General features: G+C 55.2%; 3 protein-coding genes and 1 non-coding gene across 4 annotated transcripts; 3 read left to right on the top strand and 1 right to left on the bottom strand.

Moving 5' to 3' along the window:
• Window positions 1-1,142: 1,142 nt before the first annotated feature.
• Window positions 1,143-2,609, bottom strand: BBK36DRAFT_1114625 (Indoleamine 2,3-dioxygenase; the record flags this gene model as incomplete). Its single annotated transcript, XM_024890053.1, has 1 exon — window positions 1,143-2,609. One exon carries the CDS (start codon window positions 2,607-2,609, stop codon window positions 1,143-1,145), a length of 1,467 nt encoding a protein of 488 aa, XP_024751687.1.
• Window positions 2,610-4,230: 1,621 nt separating this feature from the next.
• Window positions 4,231-4,326, top strand: BBK36DRAFT_t66. Its single transcript has one exon. It is a non-coding gene; the product is annotated as a tRNA-Ile (tRNA).
• Window positions 4,327-7,054: 2,728 nt separating this feature from the next.
• On the top strand, window positions 7,055-9,562 carry BBK36DRAFT_1114872 (OPT superfamily oligopeptide transporter; the record flags this gene model as incomplete). Its single annotated transcript, XM_024890073.1, has 4 exons — window positions 7,055-7,189; window positions 7,223-8,207; window positions 8,269-8,732; window positions 8,786-9,562. 4 exons carry the CDS (start codon window positions 7,055-7,057, stop codon window positions 9,560-9,562), a joined length of 2,361 nt encoding a protein of 786 aa, XP_024751686.1.
• A 411-nt stretch (window positions 9,563-9,973) lies between these two features.
• BBK36DRAFT_1158035 (UEV-domain-containing protein) lies at window positions 9,974-11,846 on the top strand (the record flags this gene model as incomplete). Its single annotated transcript, XM_024894067.1, has 4 exons — window positions 9,974-10,024; window positions 10,146-10,233; window positions 10,302-10,540; window positions 10,599-11,846. 4 exons carry the CDS (start codon window positions 9,974-9,976, stop codon window positions 11,844-11,846), a joined length of 1,626 nt encoding a protein of 541 aa, XP_024751685.1.
• Between the last annotated feature and the right edge of the window lie 214 nt (window positions 11,847-12,060).

Here is a 12,060-nt window from a genome sequence, read left to right as displayed (position 1 = left end):
TGTTTGGATTGGAGGAATGGCGCGGGAAGCATGTGTATGTGCGCTTTGGCGGTGGTTGCGGGTGCTGTGGTGGTGGTTTGGTGATGGCTTCAGTTCAAGGCTGGATAATCCATAGCCCGACGATGTTACGGGGCTACGAGTATGCGGATGTCGATGCTACAGCCGCCATACAACGAGAAGATCAATAGAATAATCTACATCAACGCAGCTGTGAAAACACCAGAAATAGCAACTCGAACTGCGCGCATGGTGGCCCGGTGTCACGGAAGCAGCCGAGCGCTTGCGACCAACAGCCTCACAACTGCCGGACCTCCCCAGATTAGCTCTACCACCACCTAACTACTCGTCTTCACCATGCATGATATTGCTTTCGCTGTCGATTTGCATAGATTTGGTCTCGAAAGTCCCCCTATCAGTGCACATTCCACGCGGAATCCCGCCATCGTCAACGGGGAATCCATCCGTAAAATCGATAGTCTCTGCAAACACAGACAAACTTGACTCCTCTAATATCAAGCTTACGATAGGGGGGAGACATCAATCCTCTCGCAAAAAGGCTGTGTAACCCGCGGATCATCCCCGCGACTCCATCCATTGTTTCCGTCAAAAGGTGCATTAGGCCGCTGTCAGAATCAAGGAAATAAACGAGAAACAAGATAGGGGGGAGGCGAATAACTCGTCAGAAGGTAGAAAGCACCCAAGAAAGGCGAGAACGGGATGGAATGTTTGCTGCTTCTTTTCTTTGCTTTCGTGCTGGATATAAGACCCTTGTCTGGAAGGGGATGGGAATGGCACATTTTGCGGCTGAGGCTTCACTTGGCGAGGAGGCATCTCTGCGTGGCAGAGAGGGATTTGAGAGGAAGAGAAGTGTGGTCAAGTAGCATTGAAGAGCAGTAGCAGTCTATGAGTTGAGATTTGCTCCCAGACTGAATCCGTTGAGAATATCCAAGATCCAGGACGTCTATGAATTGTCCAAATTCCGTAACATGGTCCATCATTGCGGCCATCATCCATTATCCAAACTTCCTCAATGTGTATGCGTCTTGGTCTAGATCCAATCAAAACAAAAAGAAAAAAAACACCAAAGCCGCCCGCCAGACTGCCATGAAATCACAAGTCAACGTCGAAACACAAGTCCAACCTCAATACGAGCAAAGCCCGCCAACCTCGTCCTCCATCGTCCACGTCCACGCAAGGCCCTTGACCTCGACATCCTCCGTCTCCGACGGCGCTCCGTCGTCCTCCTTGCCCAGGAAAAAGTCCCCGCTGCCCTCCTGCCGCACCTGTCTCTTCATGAACCGCTTCGTCCACTCCTCCACCGCCGGCTCGCCCGTCTCGTCTCGGGCCTGCTTCAGGAAGGGAATCAGCGCCGTGCCGCCGGTGCCCTTCTGGCTCTTGCCTTGGCTCTTGCGCGAGGCAATCGCCAGGTTGAGCGGCCGGCGGGCGACCTCGGGGCTGCGAGACCGGCTGCGGGCGCGGATCTGGCGCGAGGGCGTGATGACGTAGCGCGTGACAATGGCAATGTGCTTGTCCCTGAAGGCGCTCAGCATCGCCAGGCAGGCGTCGTAGGCGAGGCACAGCTGCACGTCGTCGGTGTGCTCCTCGACGTACTCGCGGATGTTGGCCACGCGCGACATGTCCTCCAGGAACCGCGCGTGCGGGCCCGGCATGTAGTTGCGCATGTCCTGGATGAAGTTGTGCTTGGCGCTGCGGCCGCGGTGGTCCGACTCGGACGAGGCGTCGCCCCTTTCGCCCGTGGGCCGGTGCTGGATGCCGAGGGCAATGTCGAAGAACTGGATCAAGCTGCTCTGAGCGTTGCTGCCTCCGCTGTACTGGCGATACACGTCGTTGCCCGTGCCGTCGTCGTAGATGACGCCGAACGGCAGGCCGGCCTCGGCCATGTTCTTGCTGCCGGCGAGGAAGGGCCTGATGCGGTTGTAGAAGATGATGGGATCACAGCTCTCGTGCATCCTCTGCAGGATGTTTGTCAGGTCGGTCAGGCGCTCGGCAAACGTCCGCAGACACCGTGTCACGGCGGCCGAGTCGTTGTGCCGCGCGGCCGCGATGGCCGTGAGCATCAGGGACATGATGGGCGCGCCCCGGGCCTCGATGGCCACCGACACGAGGTAGAACCACGACTCGTCAATGGACCCGGTAAAGGTGAAGAGCGTGGCCAGGTTCTCCAGGTTGTCAATGTCCTCGTCCATGAACAGCGGCTTGAAGTTCCACAGACAGACGGCGGCGTACGTGGCCACCGGAGGGACCTCGAGGCGCCGCGAGACCTCGAGCAGCGGGATCGAGATCTGCGGCGGCAGCCGGTCCGCGGGAGAGTCGCCGCCCCAGATGTAGCCGTGGGCCATGAAGCAGAGCAGCGAATACGCCCGCCGCCACTCGGCGTCGTGCTCCAGGCCAACCGTCGACAGCACCGGCAGGCGGTCGATGACGCCGCGCAGGCGCCGGCTGAGGATCAGGGCCTGCAGGTTGGCCACGATGGCCTCCCACTTGTTGTAGTAGGGATCCGGGAGGCGGGTCAGGGGGAGGGTGCCGGGGAGGAAGCCGTGGGTGGGCGAGATGCCGTAGTCGGCGAGGACGGGAATTGGAGGCAGCATGTCGAGGCCTCTGTGCTGTTTTCTCTCTCTTTCTCAGGCTCTCTCTCTAGACAGGCGCCACTCCCGGTATAACGGCAAATGAGGTTGAGGTGGAGAGATGAAGATGGAGCTGGAGAAGGAGATGGAGAAGCTGAGAGCTAAAGTCTGGGGTCGTTGAGTCTTGAAACAGTCGCCGGGTTTGACAAATCTTTTCCGCTCTGCACCTTAGCGGGGGGGACGCCGACCTTCAAGGTTCTCTCGTCGTCTTGCGGGATAAAAATCGTGGAATTTGCAGACCAGCTGCCAGTGACTTCCAATGCTTTCTTTTGTTAATGATGCAAGAGTCACAAGAACAAGAACTAGGATGCGAATGTCTCCGACAGGATCAGTGGTATTAGAAATGTCCGTTGATGCGGGAAAAACCGAGACAATGACACATCAGCCCACGCCTGCAGAGACGGAATGGTCCGATTTTTTTCGAGCCGTTGTTCTGTTTTTCGTGGCGAAAACGGCGTCCGGGGATGGCCTACCCAATTATTAATGTGATTTCGTCGTCCAAGTCACTTAGCTCGACGCTGTTTGCTTGTCGTTGGGCGTTCAAACAGATCCGATGGTCCGGTCGGCAGCCCGTCTGCCCGTTCGACGCCACTGGATGGAAAACCTCGGGCGGGCACTAGGGATTCTAATACTGTAGAGGCCCGGCGAAGGCGGGAGCTGTTTCGATGGAAAGGGGGAATAAGATGGATGCTTAGCTGCCCTTTAGTGCATAAGATGGCGGCTTCCACCAGACTCTCTCTTCGCCGTGTGAGGCTTCCACAGACACTGACGGGCACGTGATTGATCAACAGGTGAGGCCTTTCATCTCTCAGTATACTTTGGGCGTTTAGATAGGTTTCTTAATCAGACAGTTGATACGCACTTTTACTGTTGAGGAGCCATCCTGCTCCAATGTTGAGGCTTAGGACAAAGGGAAACTCCCAGCTGACGGCCGAATCAAGCAGTTGCTTGAATCGACTATCTCTTAAGAGAGGACCCCTGCTCCAGTTGACAACTGAGTGGGCTGAGTTGAGTAGCCAATCAGAGACTATGCGTACCTTGCATGGCATGGCAGTCCCCGGAATCACTTGGGACACGGGTGGCCAGCCGTATGTATATAAGACTAGAGGTAGATCGTTCGCGAATCACCCGTCTCACTTCTTATACTCTGTAATACATTCGCATGCTCCTTTATGTGTCTGATGCACAAGTGTAAGGCAGGTATGGAATTGAGCAAGTATACCCGTGCACCAGCTGACAAGATGAACACCAACACTATGGACCTCGTAGTAAGACAGTTTGCTAGACTACCAGCCGAGCGGCAGTCATTTGTTCAGCAGGTCTACTCACCGGATGGGCTCTTCTCCCCTATGAGAGCAGAACATCGCTATAATTTCAGTATCATAGCTACTTGGAATATGGGGCGTGGCTCGCAGAATCTCGAAAGAAACAAATGTGCTCGTCCGCCCAACTTCCCTGTGGGAAGTTGCAAGCTATGAACACTGAGAGTAGTCAATGCTCTATATACATTAATAGCGACCAGCTTTTCAACAAGCGAGTGAATCTCGACAGGTGGGCTTGCCCCGCTAATTCCTGATTCGGAATGGCTTCCGTAGCTCAGTTGGTTAGAGCTTCGTACTAATACTTGCTACCACAAGTCTTGGTAATGCGAAGGTCGCAGGTTCAAGCCCTGCCGGGAGCAAAACTCTCCAGTGCCATCCAATCGCTTCTTTTTTCGGCTTTTTTGCTTTTTCTTCTTTGTTGTCTTGTTTACTCTCTCTCTCTCTGTCCAGTTTTTTGATATGGATCTTCACTGATACCAAGTAGACAATGTCTTCTTCTTTTTTTCTTTATTATTCTTCTCCTTTACGATTATTCGTAATTCATCGTTTTCTTGGCTCCTTCATCACTGCTTCCATGTGTCAGTGCTGCCCTTTTTCTGTTATGCAGCAGTACAGACCCTCATCGCTCCCTGCTACCCTACATATAGGCATTCGATGTCGACGCATGTTAATTTATGATCGGCACCAAGCAATAAGCATCTTTTCTATCACAGGTGGATAATTCATAAACTATATGATTTTATCAAATTTGTTGTCTGTCGTGATATTGCGCGCATTGCTCTACCTTATGAGTTGACGTCTACCTCTGAGCATTGTATGGCCAAACTGACGAAATTGCTCCGGCCTCGTCCTTTGCAAAGCACCAAACAGCAACAGGGCTTCATTACGCCATCTCGGACTGGCTCAAAAAGTACATGTGCATGCCCAGGGCAGTGCTTAGCCAATTAGCTGATTAGAGAAAGGTCCACGATGGCGTTCGGTAAGGAAGCCGACTACCTGGCTCTCCCCTGGCCCCAAGCGCACCCAAGGCATTGGGTCGTGCATATGCGCTCTCCTCCAGACGGATCTACCTAGAGTAGTACCAGCAATGGGTCGGTTTTCGATACTAGCTACGGTAACTTGTATGCTCTGTTAATGGCACGAGTCTCCTACTTCGTACGGGCCTTTGCTTCTTGAGTATACTGCATATACTACTACCCATATAGAGATGCATAACGGTTGCCAGATCCGGTCACGGATGAAGTTTGGCCATGGAACGATACTGTAGCCACTGACAACAGACAAGATGAACGACGCTTGATTCGAAATATTATGACAAACACGTATTCGAAGCTTCACTATCAGCCAGAGCATCATTACAAGGTGACACGGCAAACACTTCCCAGCCTTCATACTCGTGCTTCGTATTGGTAATCCAGAATGGGTCAGTCTCGAACACCATGCGAGACTTCGGTAGCTATATCCGACGTTAGGCGAACCGTCTGACATCCCGAAAAGCGGCAACAGTTCCTCGAGAGTAGACACAAGGAGAAAATAAAAAGTTCCATGTGGTAATAGTCCCGGTAGTGCGGTGATGAGGTCTGTCACCCGAGCGGCTCCCCCACAAGGCCCGAAGGTGAAGCTCCATACTTTCTGACTCCATCTGAAATTGACTGTTAGAGGAGCTTCTCTATATTCACTGGTAGCCAGACTGCGACGAGATTCAGCATTCACGTTGAAGAAGCTTGGAAGTAGTATAGCCTCTTCATGCCGGATCGACTGACACTAAACACTAATGATCCTCATGCGAAACTCATCCTCCATCCTCCAGGAACAGAGAACCGCAGCCCTTCCTCGTCGTCGAACACAAACCCAAGATTTTAAGCATCTCAATAACGATAAGCTCCATTCCCACGTGGGTTTGCCCGGTTCTAGCTTAGCCTGAGATGACACCATCACCCTTGTCCGTGTCGTCTTTTTTTCGAGAGGCTTGCTTTCTTGTCTACCTCGTGTTCCATTATGGAAAATTTCCCCGACCTATGAAGGCGAATGGAGTGTTGAAGCCCATCATGTCAGCTTGATTGGGGGGCAGTGGCTGCATCGGCTTACTTCTACTGATGCAAAAGGTCCCGGGATGGGCAGATGGCGGGACGAGGAGGATAGTCCAAGTGAGATACTAGTAGTATGGCCATGTAAGCCGACGGGCAATTCTAGGAAGAGATCTCATGATGAGCTATATGCTTGATACCTACATATGGAACTGAAGAAAATGTTCTTGTAGGCAAATTGGCAAACACTCATTCCGCGTGAGATACGTCTGTCCTATGCCAATATGCAGAACAAAAGACCCTCCCGGAAGGTATCATCACCCAACTGTCTCTCTATCTTGTCCATCTTTCGCCCAGCCGGCAATCCTCGACCTTCACGATGTGGCACTCGATCGCAATCCCGCTGTTAGCCCGGCCTCCAACACCGGCCCCACCGATTCTCTACTCTGCCCTCCCGTCTTATACGAAAAAAACTGGTAGTCTTGACGACCTCGGACGAAGCCCATCTCTACCTGTTCCCCCCATGCAGTGACCCGTGAAAAGCAATGTATCTAACGCTCCGCACGAATAGTCTCTGGTACGCCTCTTTTTGTTTTCCGTTTGCAGCGAATAATTTCGCCTCACGCCCTTTTGCATCGCAGAAACATGTTTTGTTGAAGCGTCGTGTTGAGCCCCTGCCATTGCGTGCTGCCCTGGCCCTCCACTTTCTCGGATCTCTTGTGCCGTGGAGCTTGGCCGCAGGTTGCCACTCTCAGGATTTTTTTTGATGCCGCAGTCTGTTTGCCTTTTGGTGACCGCGTGGTGACAGTCGGGTTGAGTGTCCGTAAAGGCAACGACGTTACTCCGTACTCTTGCTGGCTTGGGGGCCCCGCGAGAGTGTCCGAGATGGGCGAGTTTCTTTCACGTAACGCTGCTCCATCTTTCCAACGTTGGGATAAATAAATCCCTTGTCTGTCCTCTCTTTGCTGTAACGTGGAAGCTCATCCTCTCTTCATTCCGTAGAGTTTCTGTGACGTCTTGTAGAGCTTCCGGCTGCGTTGTTCGGGCCAAGTCTACAATCATGGCGTCCGCTCAGCTGGAAAAGTCAACAGACGAGGTCGTCTCGGCTGGCCCCATCATCATCGAGGAGCCTCACAGCCGCAAGCAAGACGCCGACATCCTGGGGGTCGACGAGAAAGCTGACGCAAACCTCGACGTCGAGTCAAAGGAGGACCTCACTGCCGGCAAGACCCTGTACACCCTGACCAACGAAAATGGCGAGGAAGAGGTCGTCGACGAGGATGATCCCCGGATCAAGGACATCCCGCCGTACGTCAGGCGCATCGTCAGCTTCACAAACGATCCCACGGAGCCGACGCTGACGTTTCGCTACTTCCTCCTGACCATCCTCTTCGTCGCCCCCGGTGCCTTCTTGTCGCAGATGGCCCACTACCGAACGACGTATGCCCCCTACTCCGTCTTCTTCGTCCAGATCGCTTCCAACTACGTCGGCGTATGGCTGGCCAAGGTGCTTCCCGCCTGGTGGGTAGGCATCCCGGGCACCAAATGGGGCTTCAGCCTCAACCCGGGCCCGTTCAGCACCAAAGAGCACGTCCTGGTGACCATCTCGGCCGCCTCCGGCGCGACGTACAACCTGGGCTTCACCCCCATCTCCATGTCCGAGCTGTACTTCAACGAGCCCGTCAACGGCGCCGTGGCGACCTTTTTCATGCTGGCCATCACCTGGACGGGCTACTCGTACGCGGCGCTGGCCCGGCAGTTCCTCATCTACGACCCGCAGTACCCCTGGTTCCAGTCGCTGTGCCAGACGGCCCTCTTCGAGACGCAGAAGAAGCAGCGCGAGAGCCCGAGCCGCGCCTCGCGCAAGCAGATGGTCGTCTTCTTTGCCGTCATGGGCGCCGTCATCCTGTGGCAGTTCCTGCCCGAGTTCGTCTTCCCCTTCCTCGGCTCCCTGGCCTTCCTGTGCTGGGTCGCGCCGCACAACAAGACGGCCAACTTTGTCGGCGCGGGATTCGGCGGCATGGGGTTCCTCAACCTGTCGCTTGACTGGTCGAGCATCTCGACAAACGGCAGTCTGTTCCTGACGCCCTGGTGGACGCAGGTCGTGCTGTTTGCCGCGTTTGTGGTCAACTGCTGGATCCTGATTCCCGCAGCCAAGTTTGGCGGTCTCGGGGAGTGGCACCATGCTCTCATGTCCAACCGTGTCTTTTTGGGTATGTGCTGATCCTCCTTTTGGTTCGGCGTGCAAAGGGTGAAGCTAACTGGTGTTGATAGAAAACGGAACGGCCTACCCCCTGACCGACCTCCTGACGGCGGATGCCAAGCTGAACGAGACTGCGTACGAACAGTATGGAGAGCTCTATGTCGGTGTGCAGAGTTTGTGGAGCATGTTCTTCGACTACGCCTCCTACTCGTCCGCTCTCGTCTGGATGCTGCTCTTCGGCTGGCCGCAGATCAAGGAGAGCTTCAGGAAGCTCAAGGAGCGGTCGACCAAGAAGGACTCGGGCAAGATCACGGAGCAGTACAAGGACCAGATCAACATCCTGCAGCGGCCGTATGACGAAATTCCTTTCTGGTGGTTTGCCGCCCTCTTCTTGGTCTCCTTCATCATGCTCATCGTCATGGTCGCGAAGAACTTGCTGTTCATCCCCGTGTGGACGTACTTTGTGGCCATTGCGACGGGCGCTCTCGTTGTCGTGCCGCTGGGCTGGCTGTATGCCCTGTCCAACTTTCAGCTGGTGAGAATCGCCAATCCCCTTTGGTTACCAACTCATCTAACTCTTTTCTCTAGCCCATCGGAACCACGAATGAGCTCCTGTACGGCGTCATGGTCAACGCCGTGTCCGGCTTCAAGAACCCCTGCGGTGCCTCGACATACGGCGCCATCGCGGGAGACGCCTGGTACCGCGCGCAGCTCAACCTCCAGGACATGAAGATTGGACACTACATGCACGTGCCCCCCAAGGCCGTCTTCTTCTCGCAGGTCTTTGGCTCGGCCATTGGCATTCCCATCGACTACGCCGTCATCCGCTGGGTCATCGACACCAAGCGGGATTACCTGTCGGGCGCCAAGGAAGATCCCACCCACCAGTGGACCGGCCAGTCTCTCGCCTCGTCGCTGACGTCCGGCGTGCAGTATGTGCTCGTCGGCCCCAGCCGCCTCTTCAAGCAGGACATCTACAAACCCGTGCCCTACGGCTTCCTCGTCGGCGCCGTGTGCCCCGTCGTCATCTTCCTCCTGCACAAGATGTTCCCGCGGGCCAAGTTCCAGCTGTGGAACACCACCATCTTCTTCTCGGCCATGTCGCTCTTCTACGGCAACATCAGCACGGGCTACACGTCGAGCTTCATCGGCGGCTTCGTCGTCATGTTCCTGGCGTACCGCTACCGCTACGACCTGTGGGCGCGGTGGAACTACATCCTGGCGGCGGCGTTTGACGCGGGCTTCAACTTTAACATGCTGCTCATCTTCTTGTGCTTTGGCGCGGGCAAGATTATCGAGATGCCCAACTGGTGGGGGAACAATGCGGAGAGCAGCGAGAGGTGCTTTGCGCTGGATGATGATTGATGACTGCGTTGTGTGTTAATAATATGATGATTCCCTTGTTTAATACCGCCGAGTGTTGAGCGATAGTGTAAAGTTGAAGTTTTGGACCATGAATACACGCACTTTGCACCAATGTACGTAGGACTTCTATATGAGTCACCTCAGGAGTGTGCATGTGATTCGCATGGAATCGGTGATTGTGACCTGTCCTCTCTTCCATTAAAATGAATCCTGATGAAGCTATCGTGCAACAGCAGCGCTGTTACAGGGCTTACAGGGCATCAGGCCCCCCACCAGCCGCTGCCAGTGGAGCCCCCGAGCTGGAGCTCTCCCAGCAGGTCGTCATGCGCGGATCCGTCATTCACCTGCAGCTCCTCCAAACTCCCGCCTCTCTGTCCGCTCTTCAATGCATCTCCAAGCATCGCCTCCACGATGCCTGTCCAACAGCACGTGCTCAACTGGCTGTACAGCGTCTTGACAAGCGTAAGTGTCCCTGCTTTCTTCATCTTCCCATTTCCTCCTCTCTTTCTCGCAAGTCTGCCCGCTGTTGCGCAATCCCGAGACACCAGCAACACCCCGCATCTGACCACTTAACCATCGCCAGGAATATCACGATGTCAACCGCACCTACAACGACGTCGCCACCGTCCTTGCCCGGTACCCGACGCTCGCTCCACGAACCGATGTCCACAGTACGATTGCGCCTTTCGGTCTTTCTCTGCCACTCTTCGCGCTCCAGAACTGACGATTCGGCCCACAGCCTTCCCCAATGGCGCCAGCGCTCTGCTGCTGCACCTTAAGGGCACGATCCCCGTCCTCTTCCGAGGCGCCACATATAGATTTCCAGTCTCCATATGGGTGCCGCATGCGTATCCGCGCGAGGCACCGCTGGTGTACGTGACGCCGACGGACACCATGATGGTCCGCCCGGGCCAGCATGTCGACCCCCAGGGCCAGTTCTATCACCCGTATCTGGCTGGCTGGGCCGCCTTTTGGGATGTAAGTCCCGTCGTCATGCTCCTTCTCCCCTATACGCAGCTGACATTGGCGCGCACAGAAGTCGACCCTCAATGACCTTCTCTCCGTCTTGAGCGACATCTTTGCAAAAGAGCCGCCGGTCATCGCGCGCCAGCAGGCTCGAACGAGTGCTCAGAGCCCGCCTCCGCCCCAACAGCCGCCTCCAATTACGCCGCATCCCCCAGAGAGGCCGCTCCCTCCGACGTCTTCACCTGCGCAGCCTCATACACAGCAAGCGGAACCTCGTCCCCCACCGCCGCCGCCCAAACCTCACCAAGAGGTCCCTCGACAAGATACGCCTCGACAAGAGGCTCGCCCACCGCCGGTCCCACCGCACCCTCACCTCTCCTCTCCCAGCCCTCCCAGCGCTGGACTACCATCCAGATATGATTCTGCTCCCCCTCTTCCGCCGCAGGCTCAGACATCCAGACCACCCTATCAACCTCCACCACATACTCAATCGCTCCCCCAGTATGCAAACGCTCTGCCGCCTTACCCCCCCCAGTCCCCCCCTCAGACTCACCCGCACGCTTTGCCGCAATTTCAACCACCCTCGGGACCAAACTTTGCATCACCAGGTCAATATACACATGGACAGTTACAGCCGCACGGACAGTGGCAGCCAACCCAGCAGCAGCAGGCATGGGATAGAATCCCCTTTCCGCCACATCAGCAACAGCAACCGCCCCAACCGCTTCAGCAGAAACCACCGCCTCCTCCGAACCTTCTCGATGATTCACTGAACCTGGAAATCTCGTCTCAGACTATTGAAGCCCCTCCCATTCCTCCAAATCCCGAAAAGGATGCTCTCCTCAGGCAGCTCGCCCAGACTCTAGCGTCCATCCGGCAACGCAGTCGGCAGCAGAATGAGTCCAGTATGGCCGGACTGGAGGCTCAGCAGTCTGCCATGCTATCTGCAATGTCTGCCTTACAAGCGGAGATGGGCCAGCTCACTCAGCTGTCCAACGTTATTTCTTCCAACACCAATATCCTTCATGACGCTTTGCGCAAGGCAGATGCCGTCATAGAGGGGTCGAGAAGCTATGTTGTTCCAGACATCGACGAGCTACTAGTAGCCCCTACGGTAGTGGGGAATCAGCTGTACAGGGTCGTGGCAGAAGAACGAGCGTTGGGCGACGCCATCTTTATGCTTGGACGTGCGGTGGAGAGAGGCCGCATATCGCCCGCCGCGTTTGCGAAGATGACACGGTCTCTAGCAAGAGAGTGGTATCTGAAGAAGGCCCTGGCACGCAAGATTGCGCAGGGCATGGGGCTTCTGATGCCTTGAGAGAGATACTTGTTCAGTTACAATGATCATCCCGAAGAAGTTTGGCGCCTTTTCGTTTGGATATAGAGAAAATGCTGCATAGCGTTAGATGGTTTAGACTGTGAAGCGTTCCAATGACAGCGGATCTCGTTTACAAGGTTTGTTACGGAGCAATCGCGGTATAACACAAGGTGCTGAGGCGCACGATAATGAACGTATAGCAGATGTTAGATTC

Source organism: Trichoderma citrinoviride (assembly GCF_003025115.1).
Source record: "Trichoderma citrinoviride strain TUCIM 6016 unplaced genomic scaffold BBK36scaffold_4, whole genome shotgun sequence".
NCBI classification, from domain to species: domain Eukaryota; kingdom Fungi; phylum Ascomycota; class Sordariomycetes; order Hypocreales; family Hypocreaceae; genus Trichoderma; species Trichoderma citrinoviride.
The sequence above is the reverse complement of the archived record's forward strand: the minus strand, read 5'-3'. Positions and strand labels throughout refer to the sequence as shown.